Below are 26,058 nucleotides of genomic sequence, written 5' to 3' on the forward strand. Positions count from 1 at the left end.
TTTTTCGTGCGTTCTTAAAAAAGTGAAATAAAGTTAAGTCTAGAAGAAAATGCGTGCGTACGCAATACGATTAACAAGCAAACACTGCTGCGTAAATCATGTCAGATTTGATTTCGGCATTGTTTAGTAGACAGCCTCGAGACATTGACTTATTTTATTTAAATTTCACGTGCTAAATTCCGAAAAGTATTAATATAACAATTTGTCTGAAACTTTTTCATTAAACGCTGCATCGTGAGCTAGTGGCGAAGTGTTGGTAGCTTCGCGTAATTCGCGGTGCTCAGTAATTGATTACAAAATGTCGAAACGGGAAACAGCGTCTCTAAGGGAATATGCTGCAGCCGAGGACCGTTTGCTTGACCTTTTTTCGCCGCCCTCCGGCACAGATGAGGAAACGAGCCCAGAATTTGCTCATACTGTAGCAGCGACTTCTGCATTGCATCAACAGAATCAGAATGTGGTCGAAGTAGATCCGTCAAGGGACAACATGCTGCAGTTCATATCGGATGATTCGGAAATACGCAGTCTGCTAGCTAGTTCTGAAAGCAACGGCTTTAAGGGGTTTGATGATGAGCTGCAAGACTACAGCGAAGTAGTTGGTGATACGCGAGAACCGAGAAGGCATTCTCTCATTTTCGGCATGTGCCGTAACCCTGATAACTTTATAGGTTGCCCAACACCAAAACGTGCATTTCTCAGTCCGCAGATTGCAAGTAAGCAGTTTGGCTCAGCTTAAATCGATTTGCACAACTCACGTAATCTTTTTATTTTAGGTACACCCATAGCACTGCTGCAGGCAGCCACTTCTCCTGGCTATATTCTTACAAACGGCAATATCAATGGCACCGAGTCAGAGCATTCGCTCGAGGAGCAGGTGGCAATTGAGTGCCAAAATGTTATTCAACAGTCGCACACGGAATGCGTAATTTATGACAATAATGTTGTGTTGCTGACGGATGAGCAATGTTGCGAGATAATCGTGGCTGCCCACGGCGTGCATACGGATCAGGAAGTGGAGCGAGCCTATTTGATGGGGTTGCAACCCGTTGCAAATGAGCAGGAGCAGCTGAACAATGACGTTAGTTACAGTAGCGATTTGTGCCCAGCTGAGGAGGACGAAGAGGCCAGTGCCGAGCCTCATGTTTACCTCAGTGATGCTGCACTAGACCGGCAGTACCAACAGCAGCAGCTACTGCTCGATGCAGCCGAAGAGGATGCCAATCAAGTTAGCGACTCGTTTGTGGACGATAGACCGGACATTTGCGAGGTGTACGACCACGAGCTGGAGGACCAGGACGATGACTGTGCAGCAAATGAGCACGAGGAGGGCAGCTTGCAGCTGCAACTGCAGCAGATTGTCATGGGGCAGCAGCAGCTCACCATTCCTAGCGATGTTGAGGAGCCGCGGCAATCCATCCATGCCAGCGATGTAGGGGATCAGCAGGGAAAACAAGCTACTGCTGCTGCAGCTGCTGCTGCGGCGACGGCTGCAATACCACACAGTAGCACCACAGAGTTTCCAGTAAGTTCCACTTCCATGCCAAATGGCAGCGACTACGATGACTACGACGATGAGCTGGGCACAGCTGAGATGCAATCGCCGCCTCTGCGGAAGTATATGCCACTGCTAAAAAATACGCTATCCGCAGAGGCCGTGGATCGTCGGTTGGCAAACATATGTCAGTCGCAGCCGCAGATGAGCCTTAGTGAAAAGATGGCAAATTGGAATTGTGCACACAGCTGCGAAGCCGTCGAGGATGTGGAAAACTTTGAGGCTGTATTTGAACAGCATGAAGCTGAACCTGCCAAACAGCCCAAGTTCAGTGAGTTCTGCGAGATTTTGCGGCAAGACTATACTAAAATCACGCAAGAGATACAAGCACGTTCTGTGGGCGATGTAGTAGATGCAGCCATAGCACCGGATACGCCATACTCCAGCGAAGATGCAGCCAGGCAAAAGAGACCATGCTATAGACGCCTACTGCACACAATGCCGGTCCAACAGACAGAGGTCATCGTGCTAGACGATGATGACGAGGACGACGATGATTGCTATGAGGTAACGATTAATCCATCTACAACAACACTGGTTCCAAGGGTAAACAAAAAATTTGAGCGAAGGGATCCTGTGCTCAAGACAACTCAGACCCAAACCAATTTGCCACTTCGTTTGGAAACAAAGGAAACCTCTACCACAGATCTGGGAAATCGCATAGTACCCTCTGAGCAACAGGAGTGCAACAAATTCTCCCAATTCGCTCAGGACTTAGTGCAGCCTCAAGTGGGAACTTTACAGCAGAAATTGGAAGTGCAAGAAAAGGAGGTCGAAAGCCAGAAACTTCGAGTGATTCAACAACAGCAGCAGGAAGAACGCCAGCCTGCAGGTAAGTTTTTCTTACCTATATGCGTTAAATGTTATCAATATCGAGGCTAGTTTATCATCGCCGCGCCGAAGCCAGCCAGCTTCCTTATAAGTTTTTAAAGCTAAGGGATAAGAAAATGAAGTTTTTCCAAATAAGATTTGAATTTGTTTATCAGGCTCTCTTTTGCTCTTAATTATTTCTCGTAGGGCGCGCGAGCAGTGTGGAATGCAACAATGATGCGCAGTTCTCAGAGCAGCATGAGTTTTGCAACTATCTGGGCCTCACAGAACTGGCAACGGCCAATGCAGTAGCCTCCGCGATGCGGGAATTGGCCAACAGTAACGTGGCGCGTCGCTCGCTGCGAGTGCGAACGCAGCAGCAGCTGGACCGAATGCGCAGCGACGTGCGAGGCAAGCGAAGAGAGCGGCAGCAGCAACAGCAACATCAACAGCAACGGGAGCAGCAGCCGCAAGAAAATAGTGGTCAGCGTTTAAATGGCGATAGCGACAGCAGCAGTAGTAACATCAGCAATGTTAGCGGCATCAAAAAGACTGCTTTAAGCGGAATCTCAGCAGTGGCAGAAGCTAGCAGCTCGTTTGAATACCCCAGGCCTTCCGCAATGAACGCCGTCCCAGTTTCCGCTCCAACTATTGAGTACTACTATCATGCTCAGTGTGGTGAGCAGCAGAACCACCATAGCAATACCTTGATGGTAGCCAGCGATTTTCACCAAATGTCCTTAGAGGCGGCATTCGCGAAGGTCTATGCCGCCGCAGCGCCTGCCCAAAATGAGCTGCATGAGTGCATGCAGAGTCGACTGCGCCAGGCACGCGAGACCAAGCCTTCTATCTATATAGTGAAGGCATTGAATAATGCCCCCGCGCCGACCGTTGTCCCCAGCACCCACAGCTCGACGCATGCATCGCCCGAGCGCCTACAGTACAATAAAAAACCCGAGCAAGCCGGTGCAGCCAAGTTGTCGCGCAAGACGCCCAAAAAACTAATGCCGAAGGCCTCAAAACGTCGTCGCACCACCGTCGGTGTCGGCTCTGCGACTGCGCCGCATGAACGCGAGCTGGTCACGCGATCGACCACACATATGAACTCGAAATTGCTGCGCAATCGTAAGGTCAACTTGCTGAAGAGCTACGAGCTGTCGGATGCGATGGCACAGGGACGTGGCAAGCGCCTGAGCGGCGGCTCGACACCTTCTAACAAACGCCTTAATACGCCTAAAGTGGTAAAGAAAAGTCTGAAGAAGTCACCAACGCCAACCGAGCAAGTTGTGATTAGTCATGCATCCTCACAGCAGCATCGTCCCGATCAGCAGCAACCTTCTCCGAAGCCTAAAAAGTCGCGGGCGCAGCCAGATGAACAAAAAGTCACGGTCAAGCGGAAGCGTTTGCGTGCCAAATCGCTGCCTTCGGCACTAAATATACAACAAAAGCAGCCAACGGGGGTTGGAGACACCAACGTGCTCACAGTGACGTCTGATCGGAACCCCAACCAGCAACAGCAGACAAGTATATTGATGGACACACATGAGTTCATCACCAATCATGCTGCGGTCAGTCCGCCCCTATACAGTGCAGCAGTGCGTCGTTATGTCAATGCAGTTTGCAACCCCAAGGAACAGCAATCTCCGGAGCATCAGCAGCAGCAGCAGCAGTTACAGCCACAGATGCCCGAGGGATTCTATGATCTGTCGTTATCTTATGCGCAGCTTGCCAAGCCTTCATTAATGTATCCACCATTATCACCGCCGCCTTCACAGCGAGCGCCCCACTTTTCTCGACGAGCTCGCCAAGTAGCCGGCACGAACGACAACGTGGATGAACCTCCAGTGCCCAACATTCAGATAACGCCACCAGGTGGCCTTTTGTCCCTTACTAAGGGATCAACAGCGCTACGCAACCCGCTGGCGGGCAAGAATGGCAAGGTGCTGTATATATACTATGAGCTGGACCAGCTGATAGTGCTGCAGGAGAAGCTGGTCTCTTTTTGGAAGTACTCCAAAGTTTTTAATGTACTGCAGAAGGCGACAACTGAAGACATCCATGCCACAGCGACCCAACAGCATGCATTTAACATATTCGGCACAACCCCAAATCAAAATACACAAAAAGACTCTGCGGACTCGGACAAATCCGACGAGAACAATAACCAGCGATGGATATATTTGGGTGGAACGCGCCGCATTACAAACGGTCAGTACTGACTTTATCTTAATGCCGATATTTAACTATTTTCTAACTAAATAGATATTGAAATTGTGACGCCACACTGCAATCGTATGTGCGCACACAACTCGACGCCCGTTTACATCGAGATGCGTAGTCATCCGCTGGACCATCATAAGCGCGAGAGCAAACTTTTATCGCTGTACGTGAATGTTTACTATTATTGTGAGGAGGAGCTGCGACCCAAAATGCATTCAGTACATCTCGATGCGGTCAATTGGTGGGTATTATATAATATTATATTGTATTCCATAATGTACAAATCTTCTGACTTATCATGTAGCGAATGGAACCAGGTAATCTACACGAGCATAGCAGAATCGCGCTACTTTGTAATGGCCTGGCAGCAGGAGCTAGTTGTGGGCAAGCCCAGGGCTGGCATTTGCAAGTACTCGCTGACGCCCACACTCGATACCCTAGCAAGCATAAGAGAGTTCAAACAGCTGCGCCATGAGCTAAGGCACATTGAGTGCCTAACGGAGGATCGCTTGATTGGCTATGGGCACACGCGCATAACCATTTGGGACCATCGCAGCGGTGACACGTTAATGAACTATGATTTTGGATTTAACTTAGGCCAAAATCTGGGGGTAATGCATTTTCCCAGCTTTGACATCGATCAGAGCAGCATGCTCGTTTTGTATCAACATGTCAAGGAAATAAACAAATGGCCCGAGTTGCGTATCATTGCCTGCGAGTTGTCGCATGCCACACCGACACATCGCGTACTGCACGTGCACCGTCTGCCTTCTCCGCATTTTGACAGTCAATTGGTGGCCATCAATACGGGCGATCATCTGATCCTTAAATCGCCGAAGGACGATGAAATCTGGATTAACGTTGCGGATCCGAGACAACTCACATATTTGGCACCCCAAGACAATCGGCGCTTCTACACACGCCAAAAGTCTCAGATCATTACAATGACGCCGAGCACCCTTACCGTGGACAGCATTGCTAATCATGTGCTTAAACTGGCCACAGCGCATCAGGAGAAGATGATGATAGCGGCTATGGAGGTGATGGCGTCAGCTGGCTCACAATTGCCCGTGTCCGTGTAGAGAGTACATAAAAAATCCCGCACCAACCAAGCAAAACAAAAAAAAAAAACCAAAATTTCCCGTCTTTTAAATGTAGCTTGGCAATTGAATATAGTTTTAAGTTATTTTAATTAATCCTTTAATGCTTACCAAAATTTGTTCGTAACTCCGTACCGTCTAATTCTAAATATAACTGTAAATTCAGATGCTTTTGAAGTAGTATCGTTACTAACCCGTTTTAGTTAAACCTTATAGCCATAAATCTATATGAACGCATACAAATTTATATGTATGTAAATACATTTACCTCCTAAAGAGCGGAATTCAATATCAATCGTTGTCTGGAAGTCGAGAACATATGAGCCCAGTTGATTTATTATATTTTTTAATTTAGATTTAGCTTTCAAATCAAGCTTTACATAACGTGTTTATTTTTATGTTCTAAAAGAAAACATTTCTTTAGGCTTAACTCTAGCATAATGCTAGCTATGTACTATATATGAGTGGAGAGCTCTTAACGCACCAGAAGAGCGTGTTAAGTTCAGTTATAACTTTAAAACAATAAAATGAATATAAAAGATCATATAAATAATAATCAAATTTTTAATTATGAAATGCATTTCTTAATTTTTGGCGGCTTTAGGCGGGATATACACCGAATCCAGGCTGCAATTAATTGGAGCACGGTTTTTTATTTTGAATGATGTATTTTAAACGCATTTGGTATATGAACTAATCAATTTCAACTACACATTCTTTTAAATCGTTACAGATACAACATTACAAGCTAGTTATTAATTACAATTATTTTTTATCTCTTACTAACAGCTAATTTATGTACAGAAGATATACTTACACGAAATAAAAATTCATAAAAAAATTGTGAAAGTTTATAGACTACAAGTACAAATCTTTACATATACAAAACATGCGTATGACCTATCCATACCATAACATACATGTTAGATGTATCGGCTAAATTTATGTAAATAGATTAGCCCGTCAATTGCATAACGCTTAGACGTTGCTGCTAGGAAGCTGAGTTACGCTAACGCTTTTAATAAACATAATAAAAACTTTAAAATGTTCATTCAAATGCTAAGGAGACTAATAAGTAGTAGTTCCAGTGAAACTTTAGCTAATGATTGGCCTGTAACTATTAGGTCTTCTACTTAAAGTAAAGTTCAAGAATGAAAGTTAAGATTTATATACTTATGTATATGCGCTTGTACAATTAGTGAAATGTTAACCGAAAAGCACTTTAGAACTTAGAACTTAAGAAGGCGCCATTGAAGCGTTAAAGCGAGGAGCCACACCGTCGTTGAGCAATCACTACAATTCCTTGTCTGGCTTTTTCTTTTGCATCGCCGCTGACGCTACCGCTGCTGCTGCTGCTGCCGTCTCGTTCTGGTGCGCCTCCTTGGCAAGCTGCCAGCGCTTAAACTCCACCATTTGCATTATGCGAACGCGCAGCTGCGGTCGCCGCAACATCGCCGCAGCCAGCGTGGTAAACTCCATGTTGTACATGAAGACAACGGGTATGGCGACATCATCTTTGCCATCGCCGGACATCGCAAACATGGGTTGCGTCTCGCCGGAAGAACCTGATACATTATCACAGACGATCAGCGCCGTGGCGCCCGCTTTTTGTGCCAATCGCGCTTTACTCACGAACGTGCAGTCGCCGCGTTCCGCTACAAGTATCTTGCCGGCCACATTGTTGGCGTTTTGCAGCGGCTCGTCGCAGGCCCGCAATGGACTGGCCAGCACAATTTCACCCTCGACAAACTGCTCCCCGATCAGCTCTGGACTGAAGTGCGATGGGCCGGCCATCAGTGCTGTCCAGTCCTGGGACTGATCATCCAAAGCATAAGCAACAGCCTACAAGAGAAAAAAACATCTTAGTTGATTGAATATATCACCAACGAAAACCGATCTAAAATTTTAGTTGCAATACAAAATAGTTTTGAAGTGGAGCGTTTTTTTCACCAACAAATTCAAGAATATCAATAAACACAATCGAAAGCTCATTATATAGACAATTTTAGTTTGATTTTTTCAGTTAATCAAGATCTCACCATAAGGATAGTATTCGCATAATTCTTTTGTTTTGATTTACGCACCTGCAGCTGTGCCAGCTGATTCATGCTCTGCATTTTGGTCAGCTCCAGCATTTCCTGCATAAACTGCAGGCCCATTTCGCCTTCCTCCTGACTTTTGGCCTGTAGAAAATACAAGTGATTGATATAATTTATAAAAGTATTCCATAAAAGATGCCGGAGTGTCAGCTTTTAAATTATGTACCACCAAAATTAAAAGTGTCGACTCAAGAAAGGCAAATGCAACAGAAAACTTACATTATAGAAACTATGAAACAGTCGCACCTTGCCTTGGCTACGATCGCCTACCGAAACCATGGTGATGCCCATGTCGTATACAGCTCGCAGATGATCTGCATTGCTTGCCTGAAAATCCAGGGCGCTGAGTCGCTTGCCACTTGTGGTGCGCGGGCACGAGCCCGTAATGAAGTTGCGCAATGGTTTGCGTACTTTCTCAGGAAAAAGCTTATTGGAACTGGGGCAGGTGCGCATGAAGTCGAGTACATTGTGTTCGTCCGATTGCCGAAAGCCTGTTAATATATAATTATTAGTGATTATGGAATGTATTCGAATGAACTTACTAAACGTGGAATTCCCTAGCTGTGCAATGGACAGCGGCAACAGGTGCGCCTCGGTTGTAAACACAAATTCATCCACATTAATGATTAAATCTTGGGGCTCCGAGAACAGCAAGAACAAATACTTAAATGTCTCCGATAGGACAAATGAGTCCATGCGATCCTCATGCTTGCCGGTTCGCACATCGTTGACAGCAGCATAGCCACAGGCAACTTTCGCATACTGTTGAAGCGTTTTCAGCGCTAGCTTGCCCACCTGAAGGTAGTGATGATCACCGGTGGCGCGGTACAAGAAGTACGTGGACTCAATAAACTCGGGTCGCAAATGGTGCTGGCCCCAATGAATTTGAAAGTCCACAGTCCATGCCTCAGGAATGAGAGTATGCATCTGCATCACTTGGTAGAGCATTTCGTGGGTTTGGACCGCCGGCTTTAGGTCGCCAGATAGCACCTGCAGTCCCGGCCAAAAGGCCAGCAAGGAGTCCATAAAGTTACGCGACTTGGCATGTGGCCGATGCATCAGAACGTCTAGCAGCATAGGACCCTCGCTGACGTACTTCATCACGGCGTTGTAGTGACGATTAAAGCGGGCCAAATATTTGTCATCACCAAGCAGCACATACGATTTAAAAAGATACTCGTAGTAACTATCGATGCCGGCACCCACGCCCGAATCACGACGCACCCAATCTCCAGAGTGCACATTTAGCACCGTGCCCATAAGATCGGAGCCACGATGCCGCAGCTTCCACAATGCATCCATCGCTGCATGCGCGCGCACTTCAAAAATGGGATCACCCGTTAGCCGCGACAATGCCGCAAACTCCAGCAGAATGGTGCCAGCGCATGCGGTGCACGTTTCACGTGACTTCTTTAGCTGTGGATCCTTCATGCCTAGCCGCAAATTAACGCGGGCATGAGGTATGCCCGTCGTGGTGTTAAACGCCGGCAACAGACGGTAGCCCAGTTCGCGGGCCATCTCAAGCATTTCTCCCTTATACCAGTGCATTACGTCCGCTTGCTTCTGCAGATACTCGGCGAGTATGTGCGCTGAGAGTAGCCCGCCCACCATGCGAATATTCGTCTCGAATACCGACACTATGATGTCGCTGTCGAATTGCACGTCGCGTATGACCAGCTTGACAGCGTACTCGAACTCCGCAAAGTCCCCAAGCAGCACCAATGTGTCCAGTGTATCCACTAGCGTCATGGAGAAGCTGCAAAGCATAGAAATAATATATAAAATGATAAGAAATCTTAATGAGTATCACAAACATGTAAATCTTATAAGCATAGCATTGACCTTCGAACACTTAGCTAAGCTGTAACGAATCACATATAAAAATTAAAATATTGATTAGGTATCTAAGTGGCTTAGCCAATGCTTTTGAAAGTGGTCTTCATAGTTTATAAGCACACGATCTTCATATCATCTTCATACAAATACAAATTTCTTTAGGCCTTATATACTCGACCCATTATCAAGATTAGATTATCATACAAGTTATTCCTCATAAATGGAATATATTGTTAATTGTACAAATTGATTTTTTATCTAATCTATTTGTGGTTAAAAGCTCGTGTTTTTGGAGATGCCAAACTTTTCTATAACTGAACTCACTTTCCCAATACGTCGTCCATATCGCCACGAGAGGGGGTCACGCCGCGGTATCGTCCCTTGCATGAGAGCGGCATCAGCTCATCGGCAGGATAGGCGTTCTCCATGTAGGCACGATATGCATGATAGAACATTTCACGGGCTTCTTCACTACAAAACCAATGTGGGACAATTAAAAAAACTTTATAGTGCATATGTGTGAATTAAATTACCGCAATTCGGCGCGTTCCTTGTGCGACATGTTCTGCGTGGGTATCGTACTCGCATCATCGCTGAGCACGCAGACGATTAGCAGGAGGAGGGAGAGCAGTGACGGCAGCAGCAGGCGCTGTGCCACCAGCGACGATACCGAGCTCATCTTACAAATAAGCTGGAACTAGAGTTGGAACTGGAACTGATGCTGAGCTAAGCTTGAGCTAACTGCTAGCTCCAATTCCGAGCAGCTGGTGCTGTTAGTATTTTGTTTTTGGCAGCCACAGTTGCCGTTACTTATCACCTTGGTGTTGCTTGTTGCTTGTGACGTTGACCTTCACTTTGAACGTTTGATTTGTTGTTGCTCTTGGTTATTTGAATTTATCGCGTTGTCCGCTTTAGTTGAGTTTCGCTGCTTTTAATTTTAAAACAGCGCCTCATTTAAATGTATGGACGGTAAGACTGTCATAAAAAAAAAGTAGCATATAGTATATATGTATATGTATATGTACATGGCACTTTACAGTTATGCCTTTTCTCCTTACCCGACGAACAAATTTTGGAATTTATATTGCACTTTTTCTTGCACTTGTGCGTTTGTGGCGTGCTCGGCAGCGTTGTGTGCATTTTTTACAATTCAAAGTAGTAACATTTCAAAATGGTTTATTTTTAATCTTGTTTGCTGCTGCTCCAATAACAAAACACCACGACTGCAAATCGCCGATACCCGAACAACGACCGCTCGCTGCAAGATTAATTTATATGCTGCTCTTGTTTAGTATGCACACATTGTGTTATGATGAAATGCCACATATGAGTGAGTGTTGGTCGTATTTAATTACGCTTTGCTGGCAGTTGTTAAATTAGTTAAATGGGCCGTTCTTATCAATTCTATGCAGTAAATTATAGTGCGAAAAGATTAGTGTTGGAAAAAATATATAAATGTTTTAATACATCGGTACTTTTATAGGTATATGGTCACCTAAAATAAATTGTGCAAGAATGACACCTTCAATTTATGTAATACCTTGAACTTATTAAAAAATGTAAGCCAATAATTTTGCTTTAGAAATCACAACTTTTCGATCAATAAAAATAACAAATTTGTCTGTTTAAAAAAATAAATGATGGAGCTAGTAGCACCGGTAATATCATTGAAATATCAAAAATCTATTAAAGCTGTCAGTGTAGCACAACATATTACGTTCATAATGTGACCAAACGCAGCTCATGACAGTGTTGGGAAACCGATAGACGACAGCTGATGCCGCCGCGCTTTTAAAAGTGTCTACATTTAAGTCTAAATAAAATGGTAATTATATTTGCTTAAATAAAAATCAAGTAAATAATTATAAACATTTAAATAAGTAGAGACGCAGCTTGGCGCCCAGCCAACGACTAGGAGTGCGCATTAAATCAAAGGATGCATTCACCCCGCCACTTCAAAAGAAAAACAAACGTGTGTGCCAGATAGAGCTGCAGAAACGCCAAAGCGCACTGCGGGATGCCACCAACATTGTGGAGCTGCCGCTCCCGATACGTTTTACGGCGAATAGCGAATATGAGCAGGCCATTGCCAAGGTGCTAGCGCGCAAGTTCAAAGTTCCCATTGCAAACTATGTTCCAGATTACGGTGGAAATCGTACGTTGGGAGTGCGTCGTTCCATAGTACGGCGGGCATTGCACGATCCACAAGCGTGCAATGCACTGGTCCTGTATACGCCACCCGCTTACACAGAGCACGAGCGTATGTCGCTGGACCCCAGCAAGCTACAGGTGCATGTCGTTGTGGATCCAATCCTTAGTAACGTGCTGCGTCCGCACCAGCGTGAAGGCGTGCGCTTCATGTATGAATGCGTGGAGGGCAAACGAGGTAATTTTAACGGTTGCATAATGGCTGATGAGATGGGGCTGGGCAAGACGCTGCAGTGCGTCACATTAACGTGGACGCTGTTGCGCCAGAGTCCCGATTGCAAGCCAACCATCTCGAAGGCCATAGTGGTGTCGCCTTCGTCACTGGTCAAAAACTGGGAGAAGGAGTTCACAAAGTGGTTGCACGGCCGCATGCACTGTCTGGCAATGGAGGGCGGCTCCAAGGAGGACACAATACGCACTCTAGAACAGTTTGCCATGAATACAGCGACGCGCTGCGGCACACCCGTGCTGCTGATCAGCTATGAAACATTTAGGCTCTATTCACACATACTTTGCAAAACGGAGGTGGGCATGGTCATCTGCGACGAAGGCCATCGGCTTAAAAACAGCGACAATCTAACATACCAGGCGCTAATGGGCCTTAAGACCAAACGACGCGTCCTGCTCTCCGGCACGCCGATACAAAACGATCTGACTGAGTATTTCAGTTTGGTCAATTTCGTTAATCCGGAAATGCTAGGAACAGGTTCTGATTTCAAACGTAACTTCGAGAATGCCATTCTGCGTGGTCAAAATGCCGACTCCACGGACGCAGAACGCGAACGTGCGTTACAGAAAACACAGGAGTTGGTTGGGCTGGTTAACCAATGCATTATACGTCGCACCAATCAAATCCTAACCAAATATCTGCCCGTCAAATTTGAAATGGTCGTCTGCGCCAAGCTAACGGCCGTACAACTCCAGCTCTATGCGAACTTCCTTAAATCGGATCAAGTGCGTCGAAGTCTGGCAGGTAAGGTGATAGTCAAACTAGAAGCCTGACTCGTTAGTACTCACATATTTAACTTACAGATTGCACTGACAAGACAACGTTGACGGCTTTGGCCGACATAACTACGTTGAAGAAGCTATGCAATCATCCTGATCTGATCTACGAGAAAATAGCAGCACGGGAAAAAGGTTTCGAAAACTCGCAGAATGTTTTGCCGCCCAACTATAAGCCAAAGTAAATTGAAAAGCTTTCCTGTTTTTAAATTGCGCTTATATTTGATCTATTTATAGAGACGTCAATCCCGAGCTGAGTGGAAAGTTTATGTTGCTTGACTTTATGCTGGCTGCCATACGTGCCAACAGCGATGACAAGGTGGTCCTCATCTCGAACTACACGCAGACGCTGGATCTATTTGAGCAACTGGCGCGTAAACGCAAATACAGTTATGTACGCTTGGATGGCACAATGACGATCAAGAAACGCTCTAAGGTTGTGGACAGATTCAATGATCCCGCCACCGACTGCTTCCTCTTTATGCTCAGCAGCAAAGCAGGTGGCTGCGGTTTAAATTTAATAGGCGCAAATCGTTTGTTCATGTTTGACCCCGACTGGAATCCGGCAAACGATGAGCAAGCAATGGCTAGAGTCTGGCGTGATGGACAAAAGAAGCCCTGCTACATCTATCGCCTGGTGGCGGTAAGTTTCACAAAGCATTTACCGCTGATCCAATTTTATATAACATCTTTCTCTGCAGAGTGGCTCAATTGAGGAGAAAATTCTACAGCGGCAGACACATAAGAAATCGTTATCTAGCTCAATTATAGATAATAACGATTCGGCAGAAAAGCATTTCACACGAGACGATCTTAAGGATTTGTTTAGGTTTGAGGCCAACGTACTATCCGACACCCACAACAAGTAGGTGCCATTGACTCAGCGTGTATTGGGCCCATCTTATGTTTCTTTCGGTGCCTTTCAGACTTAAGTGCAAGCGCTGTTTCCAAGATGTGCAAAGACAGCCGCCACCAGACAACTCGGACTGCACCTCGCATCTGTCGCAGTGGTTCCACTGTTCCAATAACCGCGGCCTGCCTGACAGCATTCTTTCCCAGGCTTGGACGGCGAGTAAATGTGTTTCCTTCGTATTTCATCACCGCTCGCAGGGAGACGTGAAACAGGCGACCTGCACAACGGTGGACAATCATTCGGAACAGCAGCAGCTGAATTCTATGCGTAATGCCAATAAGGTGCTGCCAAGTGATGATGGTGATGAAGACTTTGACCCAAATAGTAGTGATGAAAAATTTTTGGGTTTTTAGCTGCTTTCAATTTAAAAATAATTTATTTAGTTGCGGAACCTGATTTAGAGTTTAGGCTAATCTAAAACTAATTCTCTTGTTATTTGTTAACAATTAACCTAATATACATAAGTAGTTTAACATTTAAAATATGGAACCTACAGCTCTCAAGGCTTGTCCACTCCATAAACAGAACTACAAGCGCCTGAAATGGCTTAACCTAGTGCACAATTCAGTTATACAAAACACTCATATACGGGCAAATATTATGATAATACATAGCATAATAATATACACGTATATATGCATAAGTAATATACCAATGCAGTGTTAACACAGTCAATAGAACACATTAGTGTGTGTGTACATATTTAGAATGGGAGTTAAACGTCGATTATTTTATGTTCAAGTTCGACCCACACATTGCTCTTCTCCGGTGGCTTTTGCAGCGGAGACGGCTGCTGTTGTAGCTCGAACAAAAAGCCTCCAATGCTTTGGTAGTAACTGCAAAATAAAATCAAATAATAATTAATTAGACATCTATCACTTGCTATGCATTGAAAATTAACTATTTTAAATAAATATTCTTAATCATCGAATGAATATAAAACAAATAATTTCTATCAATGTTAGGTTTTAATTTATATTTATATATGTTAAATAGACTTGCTGATATTGTTATTTGTGATTAGATTCAGCCTCAACAGAATTCCGAATATCAGGAAAATTATGAAGTAAATATGATATAGTGGCCCAATGTTGATTTGATTTCGCATATATGTGAGAAGCATAATGAAAGTAATAAATGCAGAGATTGATCAAGATATCTTGATATTAGCACGTTATTTGTAAATAAATAAATTTGACTTTCTCAATATAAGCGTGAATTTTTTAAATCAGCACAGCCGCGATAGAAATTGTTCTTCATCGCTCTCGAAACAGAATCAATTTATTTTTAAAATGGCACATGGCTTACCCATCCACTATCCAGGTGTCGTTGTGCGAGCCTCCCGGGAATTCAAGCATACGCTTCTGTTCACTTCCGCATTTAGTATACAAGGCACGCATCATGCGCGGTGGCACTAGGTTATCTGCAAGGCCCGATAAAAATAGAAAAGGCACCGAACACTTGCTTATCTTGTTAAGTGAATGATACTGCAACGGAAAAGGGGTATAATATGAAGGCAAAGTCAAAGAGAATCGCTGAAAATTTACCTTATTTTTATACAACAGATTTGGTATGTATTTCACAGATGGATGCACCAGTTCCACGGCCATATCACGTATGCTGGTGAACGTATTCTCTACAATAGCGCACATCAGTTTCTGGCCATAAACGGTGTCGGCGGCTACATCGATTACAACGGCGCCGCCCAGCGAGCGACCAAAGAGTATTAGCTGTGAGTGATCCAGGTCGTGGCGCGTGTGCAAATAATCAATTGCAGCGCGAGCATCTGTTACCAGACCACGCTCCGAGGGAACGCCCGTCGATAGGCCATAGCCACGATACTCGACCATTAAAATGTTGCAATGAAGATGATGATAAATGCCCCACACCTGCAAAAAAAAAGGCAAATTCACATAAGAGCAGGAACAAAAGCATGTTGAACGCGCATTCTTTACATTCTGCATGCGGTGACCCATGTTTCCAGCGTTGCCATGAAAATATAGTAATGTGGGCACGGATTTGCAACGTTCCTCAGGCTGACTGATCCAAAAGGCGTGTAGCGTCACGCCATCAGGCGTCTTTATGCTAACTGTTAGATGTGGCAGGTTGTGCATAGTTGGGATCGGTATGTAAATGCGTGAATTCGTTGGCAAGTCCGGATGGTACAGCAGCAGGTCTTGTGCATGGTAGAAAATGACTGCAAGTAAAGAAAGACTTGTGTAATAGCCATGTGAGTTATGTTATCGTTTACGTACGTAATAGAATGGCTGCGAAGAGCGTAAGCGTCATATAACCCCCATAGAAATAGTAGAAAATAAAAAACAGTAAAAAGGCGCCCACAATGCCTACGCCCACACCTCGCGATTTGGGCAACGCTATGCCCACTTCTTTCATTATGAACACGTGCGTAGGTACACAAACCCGCTACATGCTGCGATTCTGACAATTTGTAATGCAAAAGAACATTATTTGGGTAAATAGCTGAATTGAAAAGCGTCGACGTAGTTAGTGTAGTTGTCGTGGAACTGCCAACTTGGTATTGGTTTAATTAAAAATCTGGCAGCACAAAATCAGCTGAAAACAATCGGAAACAGGTGTGTAATTGCGATGAATTTATGCAACTCTGGCCAATTCGATTAATTCGGACCTCAATGCATTCCTGATTAAAACAAAATGGCGTATATTTTACTGCAATAGACCAAGACGACGTGAACATCTTTTGTGTGGTTGAAAACTGCATTTAAAAACAAGTGGCCTACTTTAAGAATCAAAATAAACATTTGTCAGAACCGTTAAAAAGTGTATTGCATGTTTAATGAGCGCTATAAGGCAACTCTGTGTGCTACCACGAAAATATAATGAGCCAGGTAAGTAGGCCTTGAAAAAGCTGTGACAGTGAACGTCGTGTAAGAGAAAAAAATAACAAGAAAACTATGAAATTTTTCTATCACTCGAAACAAGGCGATATCAATCAGTTGAATTCGAGTCGTCGTGTGAGTATTATTCTAAAAAACTGTGTCATATTAAATTTCTACGCTGCTTTTGTGGGTGTGGCAGGTGCCAGTCACGAAGACAGACCCTAGAGGTGTCCCCCCGATTGAGACTCCGTCACACGTACATCAATTTGTGCGCTATTCAGAGCGGCTTTTTATAAAAAAGTGCTTAAATATCATATATTCAATGGTGTTTCACAGTTTTGACAACGCCAACCGGTGCCCGGGGATCCAACGTGGCAGCCAGTGTAATTTTTCTAAAAATCCATTGGGGACCCATTTTCGCAAATTTCGTTTGAAATTGGGCATTTCGGTTTGTTTTCGTTGAATGCCGCATCCAAACAGCAATAATTTGCATTATTTTCGTACATTTCCAGTATCAAATGAAAATTTTCGTCGATTACGTAATCACATTTTGTCCGGTGCAAAGTTTTTCTCGTGCTCCAATCCATGAATTCCTGGCCAATTTTCTTGGGTAATCAGCCCGCCAAAATATAATTTGCAAAGAACTGTCTCTGTTTTCTTAAAATGTTTGATAAAAAACTGTATTATTAATTATTTTAGCCCGATTTCAGTGCATTGAAACAACAATGTTGTCCCTCTAGACCAAGAAAACTTCCTCAGTAGCACAAAATCTGCGGATTTTTGATGTTTTAACCGGCTTTTTTGTCCAGGATCGTGTATAAAGTGTTTTTCATCCATTTCTGTGTGGTACGCCTGCTTACCCAGTTCAGACAACGTTCTCAAGCCACCAAACCTTGATACTGACAACAAAAAAGTTCTTTAAAGGCTACAAACTGCATTTCTGGAGAGGATTACTTGTGCAACTGCATTCTACAGAAGGTTTTTTGTGTTGCAAGCGAAGGCATTGTTGACATCTTCGGATGCGGCAACTGCAAGAACTCCTTCAATTTTTAAGCGTTTTGTGGTTATTTCGATAATACAAGGATACCTCGTATTCTTAGCCAGGATTAAGTGCATATTTAAGTTCTTGTGTGAACATATTACGAACATGTACCATACTCTTTAACCAACAGTGTGTGGTAAGTTCTTTTAATTTCTAATTGCTTTTGCAGAATTATTGGTGGCTTAAAGGTTAACCAAAGGATGTGCCGCTAAAAGGGCTCATATAGATTAGATGCAGTCATACCTTGCATAATACCTTATCCTGTAGCGATACCTAACGATGAATCCTGGTTTAACCTTCATTCGTAAACTCCATAGAGGAATATTAAACCTAATTGCAGTAAATCTGTTCTTGACAGGATAAGCTGTTGACTACGAATGCAATCTGTATGAGTAATTGGAAGTGTTATATATTAAGTTAGCTTGCAGATATTTGTAAACCGAGCCTTGAATGATAGTGTACTCAGTTTTTTTTTAATAGTTGAATTTGTTGTGTTTTCTTAAGCACATTCGGTGAAATTGTGGACTTTTTCGTTGTGAATAAAACGGTTTTCGAACGCGTGTTACTATTTAACATTTTCGAAACTTGTTTGCTCCCTTGAAGCTCTCTGTATAAAATTGGATATAATCGTGCTCTTTATTCTTACATAGGCACTCAATGAATCGTCGCATAGTATAGGCTCAGACGAACAAGATGACACACGTGAAGAAGCCAGTGGCAGTGGCAGCGGTAGTGGGAGTGGCTCCTCCGGTACCGACTCCGATTCAGACAGTTCCTCAGGTAATTCCAGCGATGGACGCAGCTCGCCGGAGCCAACGGTTGCCAAAACGGCGGTGGCGGGTTTTCCACCAACAGCAGCGGCCGCTCAAGCAGATACCAAAACGAATGGCTTTACGGATGGAAACGACGACGACAGCTCTAGTGCCGGTTCCAGCGCCAGTGATTCCGAATCTGATGCGGAGGGTGGCGGCGAGCCTGACACGCCAAGCAACAACAACATCAACAATAGCAAATTGCACACGAGTAGTAGCAGCAGCTCCTCGGGCACCTCTGCCGCAACGTTGGCTAAGGCTGGCGCGGATGATGACGATGACGACGATGATGATGATGACGATGATGGCCAGCAGCCACAAAAGACGCAGGCCCCCAGCGAAGCCAGCGCCGATGAAGATGATGCCAGTGATAGCTCTGACAATGCCTCGCCCACATCCTCTAGCAGTAGTAGCAGCAGTGTAAGTTTCAAGCTTCTGATTAAGTGGCTCCAAAAACATGAGCTCTTTTGCTTTGCCTAACTCGACAGGAGGATGAGGAGGATGATTACAGACCCAAACGATCCACGCGACAGCCGCGCAAAGCTCCGCCACCTGCTGCTGAAAAATCCAAGCGACCTACCAAAAAGAAGAAGAAAAACCAAACGTAAGTTTATTTGTGGAGATCTAGTTTGTCAGCTAAGCCTGTTGATAGGGATTAACATTCAGTCAAGCCTTTTTTTTTAAATTATATTACGGTTTTGGTTACAGTTACTAAGTTTGAAGAGCTAGAAAAATAAATTAAAAAGACATTTGTAAAAGGTCCTCCTAAGCTTTTTGTGGTTAGTTTCCTAATGTAGTAATTGGTTAGTAAATTGTATTATTATTATTTATTAATTGTATAGTAATTATTCGTTATTTAGCAAACTGCACAAAAAGATTCGGTACATATTCGTTGAGAATTGGGAGAAATACTGTTATTTTTTTGTTATTCTACTATTTTAGGTAAATAGGTCAGACAAAATTTAAATTGTCCTCGAAATGTTACCAGTGACAGTTAGGAATTGCTAATCAGGACATCTCACAATGATTTGCTTTTCGATTCGTAGATTATTCAAAAAGTAGTTCAAACGAATTACTTTAAAAACATTGTGCGCAACCTTTTAAGCATCTATTCATACACAGTTGGGACTCTGAGGAGAGCGATGAGAGTGACGACGCAGATAGCGATGAGGCGCCATTTACAGCACAGAAACGCAAGTGCAATGCCCGCTCGGGCGGCAACAAGCAATCACAGCAGCTGCAGCGACGCCGCGTAAAGTCCTTTAGTTCGGAAGACAGCGACGATGATGATGCGAGCAAGCGGTAAGCCAATAATATTATAATGAAGCTCTCACTCATTTTCCATTCAACACATTAGTTGCGCAACTCGTCGTAACGCCGCTGCTGTTAGTTACAAAGAGGCCTCTGAGGACGAGGCCACCGACTCCGAGGATCTGTTGGAATTTGAGTACGACGAGAGTCAGGCAGCTGCGAGCGCGGTTGCCGCTGAGGAGGAGGAAAAGTGTGAGACCATTGAACGAATACTTGCGCAGCGTGTGGGAAAAAAGGGCTGCACAGGTAATCAGACAACCATTTATGCCATCGAGGAGAACGGCTGCGATCCGAATGCGGGCTTCGATGAATCATCGGAACTGGCGGAGGTGCAATACCTGATCAAATGGAAAGGTTGGAGCTACATACACAATACCTGGGAGTCGGAGACGACATTACGCGAAATGAAGGCCAAGGGAATGAAAAAGCTGGACAACTTCATCAAGAAGGAGCAGGACACAGCTTACTGGCGTCGTTATGCCGGTCCCGAAGATATAGATTACTTTGAGTGTCAGCTAGAGCTGCAGCATGATTTGCTTAAGTCCTACAACAATGTGGACCGTATAATAGCGCGGGGCACCAAACCCGAAGACGGCAGCGAGGAGTTTTTGTGCAAATGGCAATCTCTGCCCTATGCGGAGTCCACGTGGGAGGATGCAACACTAGTGCTAAGGAAATGGCAACGTTGCGTTGAGCAGTTCACCGAACGAGAAAACTCCAAGTGGACGCCATCGCGACACTGTCGTGTGATCAAATATCGCCCCAAGTTCTCGCGCATCAAGTCACAGCCCGAGTTTCTGGTGGACGGACTGACACTTCGTGATTACCAAATGGATGGTCTGAACTGGCTGCTGCACTCGTGGTGCAAGGAGAACTCTGTCATACTAGCCGATGAGATGGGCCTGGGCAAGACCATACAAACTATATGCTTTCTCTATTCGCTCTTTAAAATTCATCATCTGTATGGACCATTTTTATGTGTGGTGCCGCTCAGCACAATGACCGCCTGGCAGCGGGAGTTCGATTTGTGGGGACCCGATATGAATGTAGTAACTTACCTGGGCGATGTAAAGTCCCGTGAGCTAATACAGCAATACGAGTGGCAGTTTGAAGGTTCCAAAAGACTGAAATTCAATTGCATATTAACCACCTATGAGATTGTGCTGAAGGACAAACAGTTTCTGGGCACGCTTCAATGGGCAGCATTGCTGGTGGATGAGGCGCATCGTCTGAAAAACGACGACTCCCTGTTGTACAAATCGCTTAAGGAGTTTGACACGAATCATCGACTGCTAATTACGGGTACTCCACTGCAGAACTCCTTGAAGGAGCTCTGGGCTCTGCTGCACTTCATTATGCCCACTAAATTCGATACATGGGACAACTTCGAGCTGCAACATGGCAATGCCGAGGACAAAGGCTACACGCGTCTGCATCAACAGCTGGAGCCTTACATACTGCGGCGGGTTAAGAAGGATGTGGAGAAATCGCTGCCTGCCAAAGTAGAGCAAATACTGCGGGTGGAGATGACATCGCTCCAGAAGCAGTACTACAAGTGGATACTTACCAAAAATTTTGATGCGCTTCGCAAAGGCAAACGCGGCTCCACCTCCACCTTCCTCAATATTGTCATTGAGCTAAAGAAGTGCTGTAATCATGCGGCGCTCATACGACCCTCAGAGTTTGAGCTTTTCGGTTTACAGCAGGATGAGGCACTTCAGATGCTGCTCAAAGGCTCCGGCAAGCTGGTGCTGTTAGACAAACTGTTGTGTCGGCTTAAGGAGACGGGCCATCGTGTGCTCATATTTTCACAGATGGTTCGCATGCTTGACGTGCTTGCCGATTATCTGCAGAAGCGACATTTCTCATTTCAGCGCTTGGACGGCAGTATTAAGGGCGAGATGCGGCGTCAGGCGTTGGATCACTTTAATGCTGAGGGTAGCCAGGACTTTTGCTTCTTGCTATCAACACGTGCCGGCGGCTTGGGCATTAATCTGGCCACAGCCGATACAGTCATTATATTCGATTCGGATTGGAATCCACAGAATGATTTGCAAGCGCAGGCGCGTGCCCATCGCATTGGCCAAAAGAATCAGGTGAACATATATCGCTTGGTCACGGCACGCTCCGTCGAGGAACAAATTGTGGAGCGTGCCAAGCAAAAAATGGTGCTCGACCATTTGGTGATACAGCGCATGGATACCACAGGCCGAACGGTGCTAGACAAAAGCGGCAATGGGCACTCCTCCAATTCCAATCCCTTTAACAAAGACGACTTGTCGGCCATACTTAAATTTGGCGCAGAGGAGCTGTTCAAGGACGAGCAGGAGCACGAGGAGGAGCTTGTTTGCGATATTGATGAAATCTTGCGCCGCGCCGAGACACGCAATGAAGACCCCGAAATGCCCGGTGATGATCTGCTTTCGGCCTTCAAGGTGGCCAGCATAGCTGCCTTCCAGGAGGACGAGCCAAGCGAGTCGGCGAGCAAGGATCAGCATGGAGCTGATGAAGAGGATGACAGTAAGGATTGGGACGACATTATACCCGAGGGCTTTCGCAAGGTCATTGAGGATCAGGCGCGTGCCAAGGAAATGGAAGATTTGTACCTGCCGCCGCGCCGCAAAACAGCCGCGGCCAATAAAAATGATGCCGCCAAGCGAGGCACTGCTAAGGGTAGCGCACGTTCCAAACAGGGCGACGATTCAGCCGATTCCGATTATGAGCTGGGCTCCGATGCTAGTGGCGCTGGTGGTGAGGAGGGGAGTGGGAGGCAACGCAAACGCGGACGTCCCGCAATGAAAGAGAAAATCAATGGCTTCACCGATGCGGAGCTCCGTCGTTTCATACGCAGTTACAAGAAGTTTCCGGCGCCGTTGCAGCGCCTGGAGGCGATTGCCTGTGATGCGGAGCTGCAGGAGAAGCCGCTGGCAGAGCTGAAGCGGATTGGCGAGATGCTGCATGATCGATGTGTGCAGTTCTTAGACGAGCACAAGGAGGAAGAAATCAAGACTGTCAAGGAAGAGGATCAGCAGGGCAACAAACAGCGACGCACCCGCGCCACTTACTCGGTTAAACTGGGCGGCGTGTCGTTCAATGCCAAAACGCTGCTTTCTTGTGAGGAAGAGCTGCAGCCGCTTAATGAGCTCATGCCCAGTTCAGCGCACGAGCGACAGCAGTGGACGTTTAACATTAAGACTCGTTCAGCCAACTTTGATGTTGACTGGGGCGCCGAGGAAGACACCCATCTATTGCGCGGCATTTATCAATATGGTATTGGCTCCTGGGAGCAAATGAAGTTGGATCCGACGCTCAAGCTTAGCGAGAAGATACTGCTCAACGACACACGCAAGCCACAAGCCAAGCACTTGCAGTCTAGAGCCGAGTATCTACTCAAGATCATCAAGAAGAATGTCGAGCTAACCAAAGGCGAACAGCGACGCCAGCGGCGACCGCGCAAACTGAAAGCCAGCCTCAACTCAAGCACGACAGCTGTCAGCACGCCGGAACGAAAGGAGGGAGCTGCTGAGGAGGGTAGCTCCTCGCTTCCGGGCGATAATAGTTCACGACAGGCTGCTGATGGCACCAGCGTTGTGGCCTCGCCTATTGCTGCCTCCGCAGCAGCGGCTGAGCACGCCAACGCACAGAAAAAGAAAAAGTCTAAAACCCGCAGTAAGAAATCAAGCGCATCCGACAACAATGGCAACAAGCCCATGCACTTTACGGCCAACAATGAGCCTCGAGCTCTTGAAGTTTTGGGTGATTTGGATCCCAGCATCTTCAATGAATGCAAGGAGAAGATGCGACCGGTGAAGAAAGCGCTCAAAGCCTTAGATCAGCCCGATCTCAGTTTGTCCGATCAGGATCAATTGCAGCACACACGTGACTGTCTATTGCAGATTGGGCGGCAAATAGACGTTTGTTTACAGCCTTACGGAGAGACCGAAAAAAAAGAGTGGCGCAGCAATCTCTGGTACTTTGTGTCCAAGTTTACGGAACTGGACGCAAAGCGTCTGTTCAAGATCTACAAACATGCCCTCAAACAGCAGACACAAAAGGATGCCGCGAATGCAGCAGATGTTGATGGCGGCAAAGCGAAACGGTCACGTACGGAAAACGGCGGCACTGCGGAGAAGGAGAAGGAGCGAGACAAGAGTGGAAAAAAGAAGAAAAAGGACAAGGATAAGGATAAGGAGCGTCAAGGACGCTATTCAGGTGCACCTGCCGAGGACAAGTCAGCTCGCCGTTTTGCCAACGATTCGCCATTGAAACGAAAACGCGATGAGAACGATGCGGAGGCCAGCGGCATGGCCATGAGCAACGCTGGCATCGGTGATAATCTTAAGTCTATGTCGTTTAAGCGCCTCAACATGGAATCGGCATCCACACGACATGGCAGCCATGAAGATCAGCGCAAGAAGCATCATAGAGGCGATGACTACTATGCAAGTGTGGGCGGTGGAGCTCCAAGTGGCTACGAGGGCAGTAGCGCACGCCGTTCGGGTCTCAACTCACCATCAGCTGTCGGCAGTAGTCGCCGCTTTGAGCCGCCGCCTGCGGCTTCGAGCTACGCAGCAGAGATGGACCGTTGGCATCAACGTGATCGGTATGTCCATAACATACAAGACGTTATCCATTTTCAAAAACTTATTCAAACTTTTTTTTAGATACAACTTTGATTACAAACGCGAACGCTATGATTCACTATATTCTCGCGGAGGCGGAGGTGCTGCCGGTAGCGGATATCATCGCGACCATCGCGAACGTGATCGCGAGCGACGACCAGACAAGCGCAGGTGAGTTTAGCTGATAGTGATTTTAAATATCGGATCTGTGAAGCCATCAAGTACAAGTGCAAGTTCATCACAAAAAGTAACTACAGTAAATTTTCTGCTTCGTAGCTCTTATTGTGTGAGCTCAAGGCAAAGAGATCCATGTTGAGATATTAATTATTAACATATGTATATTGTCGTTAGCTTAACAATTTATTGCTAGAAGCTAGGGCTATATTCAGATTTGTTTCCTTTAATGTGGATTAATTGATTCTCCCTTGCAGATACCCGTCCGCCCTGCCGCCGCATGCCTACTCGAGCCATTACCTGCCGCCCAATTATTATTTGGCGAATGGCATGGTACCTGGATTGCCGCCGCCGCCCCCGAGCTATCGGAATGAATCACGCGGCTATCCGGTAATGCCGCGCGACTATCCCGCTGACTACAGGCGCAGCGAGTACGAGCGACGTACGCAGACGTGAGGAGCAAATGTCGCTAGTTATTGTATATACATATAGGTTAGTTTTAAGCTTGGCTGTGGTGTCTGTGTCGGGCGCTGCTATTTGATAAGTCTTTCCGTTACGATCTTGACACAACGCAAGAGCGACACACTAACACACACACACCTACATACGCAGGCAAACAAGCACACACATAAATTACAAGCAATCAGAAAACGCATGAGACAGATTAGGAAACATACATAGCTAAACATATGTACAAGTAATATATAGCAGCTATTTATAAATTGTACTGTAAATTTAAATTATATATGAACCGCATATTGCGTACATGTCGGCGTTTCGGGCAAATCACGTAAATAAGATAATTTTACAATTTCCCTTGTATAAAGCATAGGCTTTAAGTTTTGTTCTTTACACCCTTTTTATACTGTACAGTTAATTACGGGCATATGCCACTTTAACAAGTCTTTTGAAAGCTTTGAAAATAACAAAAATTCTCACTATATTTATAAACACAACAATGAATAAAGCAATTATGTTAAATATCCAAAAAAGGAAAAACTAAAAAATTGTGTAAGTTTTCGTTTTTATGTTTGTGCATCTGCACTTTTATACACTATATTTATAGAGAAACCGCTAGAGGAGTCGTGTATGTATTGTAGTTATTCTTAATCTAATAAATAGGTATATAACATATGTTGTAGTATCTGAAGTCTATAAATATGTATATCATTAAATTATAAAGAATTACATCATATTTTTGAGTATTCAATGCAATTGGACGATGAAAGCAAGAATTGTGCAACGAATTTTATAATTAAAATAAGAATTAACAAATTGCCAAATCCAAAGATTTCATTTCGTATTATCTAACCTAGTTCGGTTAAGGGTATTTCTCTTTATTCAGAGCGGTAAGTTGAGTTGGGTTTTGTATCCGCGTAGTCTTCAGTACAAAAAAGGTATGTCCGTCAAGATATTAATTAATACTCGTATTTAAATTTATGTAATTTGACGACCAAATAGCATCAACTACGCCATCCAAACTTATTAACACAATT

The 26,058-nt window shown here is 45.0% G+C and overlaps 5 protein-coding genes across 7 annotated transcripts; 3 read left to right on the top strand and 2 right to left on the bottom strand.

Annotated features, from left to right (window-relative positions):
* Positions 1 to 43: 43 nt before the first annotated feature.
* Positions 44 to 5,739, top strand: LOC135434883 (uncharacterized). Its single transcript, XM_064691625.1, has 5 exons — positions 44 to 713; positions 774 to 2,384; positions 2,570 to 4,570; positions 4,625 to 4,823; positions 4,887 to 5,739. Exons 1-5 carry the CDS (start codon positions 299 to 301, stop codon positions 5,662 to 5,664), a joined length of 5,004 nt encoding a protein of 1,667 aa, XP_064547695.1. The 5' UTR covers positions 44 to 298; the 3' UTR covers positions 5,665 to 5,739.
* A 1,087-nt stretch (positions 5,740 to 6,826) lies between these two features.
* On the bottom strand, positions 6,827 to 11,262 carry Edem2 (ER degradation enhancer, mannosidase alpha-like 2). Of its 2 annotated transcripts, XM_064691627.1 has the most exons (8): positions 11,158 to 11,262; positions 10,676 to 11,021; positions 10,151 to 10,592; positions 9,942 to 10,088; positions 8,324 to 9,537; positions 8,001 to 8,272; positions 7,767 to 7,865; positions 6,827 to 7,524 (listed from the first exon to the last, which is right to left on the bottom strand). In XM_064691627.1, the coding sequence occupies exons 3-8, from the start codon at positions 10,294 to 10,296 to the stop codon at positions 6,976 to 6,978; spliced, it is 2,427 nt and encodes an 808-aa protein (XP_064547697.1). In that variant the 5' UTR covers positions 10,297 to 10,592; positions 10,676 to 11,021; positions 11,158 to 11,262; the 3' UTR covers positions 6,827 to 6,975. The 2 variants fall into 2 exon arrangements, with proteins under 2 accessions (XP_064547697.1, XP_064547696.1); XM_064691626.1 differs by lacking the exon at positions 11,158 to 11,262 and having other exon boundaries at positions 10,676 to 11,045.
* LOC135434885 (DNA repair and recombination protein RAD54-like) lies at positions 11,188 to 14,294 on the top strand. The gene is made up of 6 exons (XM_064691629.1): positions 11,188 to 11,442; positions 11,502 to 12,798; positions 12,858 to 13,011; positions 13,068 to 13,473; positions 13,532 to 13,695; positions 13,757 to 14,294. The coding sequence occupies exons 1-6, from the start codon at positions 11,440 to 11,442 to the stop codon at positions 14,094 to 14,096; spliced, it is 2,364 nt and encodes a 787-aa protein (XP_064547699.1). The 5' UTR covers positions 11,188 to 11,439; the 3' UTR covers positions 14,097 to 14,294.
* On the bottom strand, positions 14,101 to 16,271 carry LOC135434888 (protein ABHD13-like). The gene is made up of 5 exons (XM_064691634.1): positions 15,999 to 16,271; positions 15,699 to 15,940; positions 15,291 to 15,632; positions 15,052 to 15,230; positions 14,101 to 14,579 (listed from the first exon to the last, which is right to left on the bottom strand). Exons 1-5 carry the CDS (start codon positions 16,135 to 16,137, stop codon positions 14,459 to 14,461), a joined length of 1,023 nt encoding a protein of 340 aa, XP_064547704.1. The 5' UTR covers positions 16,138 to 16,271; the 3' UTR covers positions 14,101 to 14,458.
* Positions 16,272 to 16,418: 147 nt separating this feature from the next.
* Positions 16,419 to 25,757, top strand: LOC135434881 (chromodomain-helicase-DNA-binding protein 1-like). 2 transcript variants are annotated; one of them, XM_064691624.1, is made up of 7 exons: positions 16,419 to 16,610; positions 18,294 to 18,875; positions 18,944 to 19,059; positions 19,578 to 19,757; positions 19,813 to 24,369; positions 24,431 to 24,559; positions 24,820 to 25,757. In XM_064691624.1, exons 1-7 carry the CDS (start codon positions 16,602 to 16,604, stop codon positions 25,016 to 25,018), a joined length of 5,772 nt encoding a protein of 1,923 aa, XP_064547694.1. In that variant the 5' UTR covers positions 16,419 to 16,601; the 3' UTR covers positions 25,019 to 25,757. The 2 variants fall into 2 exon arrangements, with proteins under 2 accessions (XP_064547694.1, XP_064547693.1); XM_064691623.1 differs by lacking the exon at positions 16,419 to 16,610 and adding an exon at positions 16,630 to 16,736.
* Positions 25,758 to 26,058: the final 301 nt, after the last annotated feature.

This window comes from Drosophila montana, unplaced genomic scaffold, assembly GCF_035044405.1.
Source record: "Drosophila montana isolate Dmon_TW-CO22-7 unplaced genomic scaffold, ASM3504440v1 contig_3440_1, whole genome shotgun sequence".
Taxonomy (NCBI): Eukaryota; Metazoa; Arthropoda; class Insecta; order Diptera; family Drosophilidae; genus Drosophila; species Drosophila montana.

Coding starts and splice junctions, on each gene's coding strand:
- LOC135434881 (XM_064691623.1), top strand. CDS start 16,677: ATGAAATTTTTCTATCACTCGAAACAAGGCGATATCAATCAGTTGAAT. Junction 19,060..19,577: donor AAGAAGAAGAAAAACCAAAC/GTAAGTTTATTT, acceptor ATTCATACACAG/TTGGGACTCTGAGGAGAGCG. Junction 24,370..24,430: donor CGTTGGCATCAACGTGATCG/GTATGTCCATAA, acceptor ACTTTTTTTTAG/ATACAACTTTGATTACAAAC.
- LOC135434885 (XM_064691629.1), top strand. Junction 12,799..12,857: donor AGTGCGTCGAAGTCTGGCAG/GTAAGGTGATAG, acceptor TTTAACTTACAG/ATTGCACTGACAAGACAACG. Junction 13,696..13,756: donor CTATCCGACACCCACAACAA/GTAGGTGCCATT, acceptor GGTGCCTTTCAG/ACTTAAGTGCAAGCGCTGTT.
- LOC135434888 (XM_064691634.1), bottom strand. CDS start 16,137: ATGAAAGAAGTGGGCATAGCGTTGCCCAAATCGCGAGGTGTGGGCGTA. Junction 15,231..15,290: donor ATCTGTTGTATAAAAATAAG/GTAAATTTTCAG, acceptor TTTCCGTTGCAG/TATCATTCACTTAACAAGAT. Junction 14,580..15,051: donor GACACCTGGATAGTGGATGG/GTAAGCCATGTG, acceptor TTTATTTTGCAG/TTACTACCAAAGCATTGGAG.
- Edem2 (XM_064691627.1), bottom strand. CDS start 10,296: ATGAGCTCGGTATCGTCGCTGGTGGCACAGCGCCTGCTGCTGCCGTCA. Junction 10,089..10,150: donor AAGGAACGCGCCGAATTGCG/GTAATTTAATTC, acceptor TTGGTTTTGTAG/TGAAGAAGCCCGTGAAATGT. Junction 7,525..7,766: donor ATCAGCTGGCACAGCTGCAG/GTGCGTAAATCA, acceptor TTTCTCTTGTAG/GCTGTTGCTTATGCTTTGGA.
- LOC135434883 (XM_064691625.1), top strand. CDS start 299: ATGTCGAAACGGGAAACAGCGTCTCTAAGGGAATATGCTGCAGCCGAG. Junction 714..773: donor TCTCAGTCCGCAGATTGCAA/GTAAGCAGTTTG, acceptor TTTTTATTTTAG/GTACACCCATAGCACTGCTG. Junction 4,824..4,886: donor CATCTCGATGCGGTCAATTG/GTGGGTATTATA, acceptor CTTATCATGTAG/CGAATGGAACCAGGTAATCT.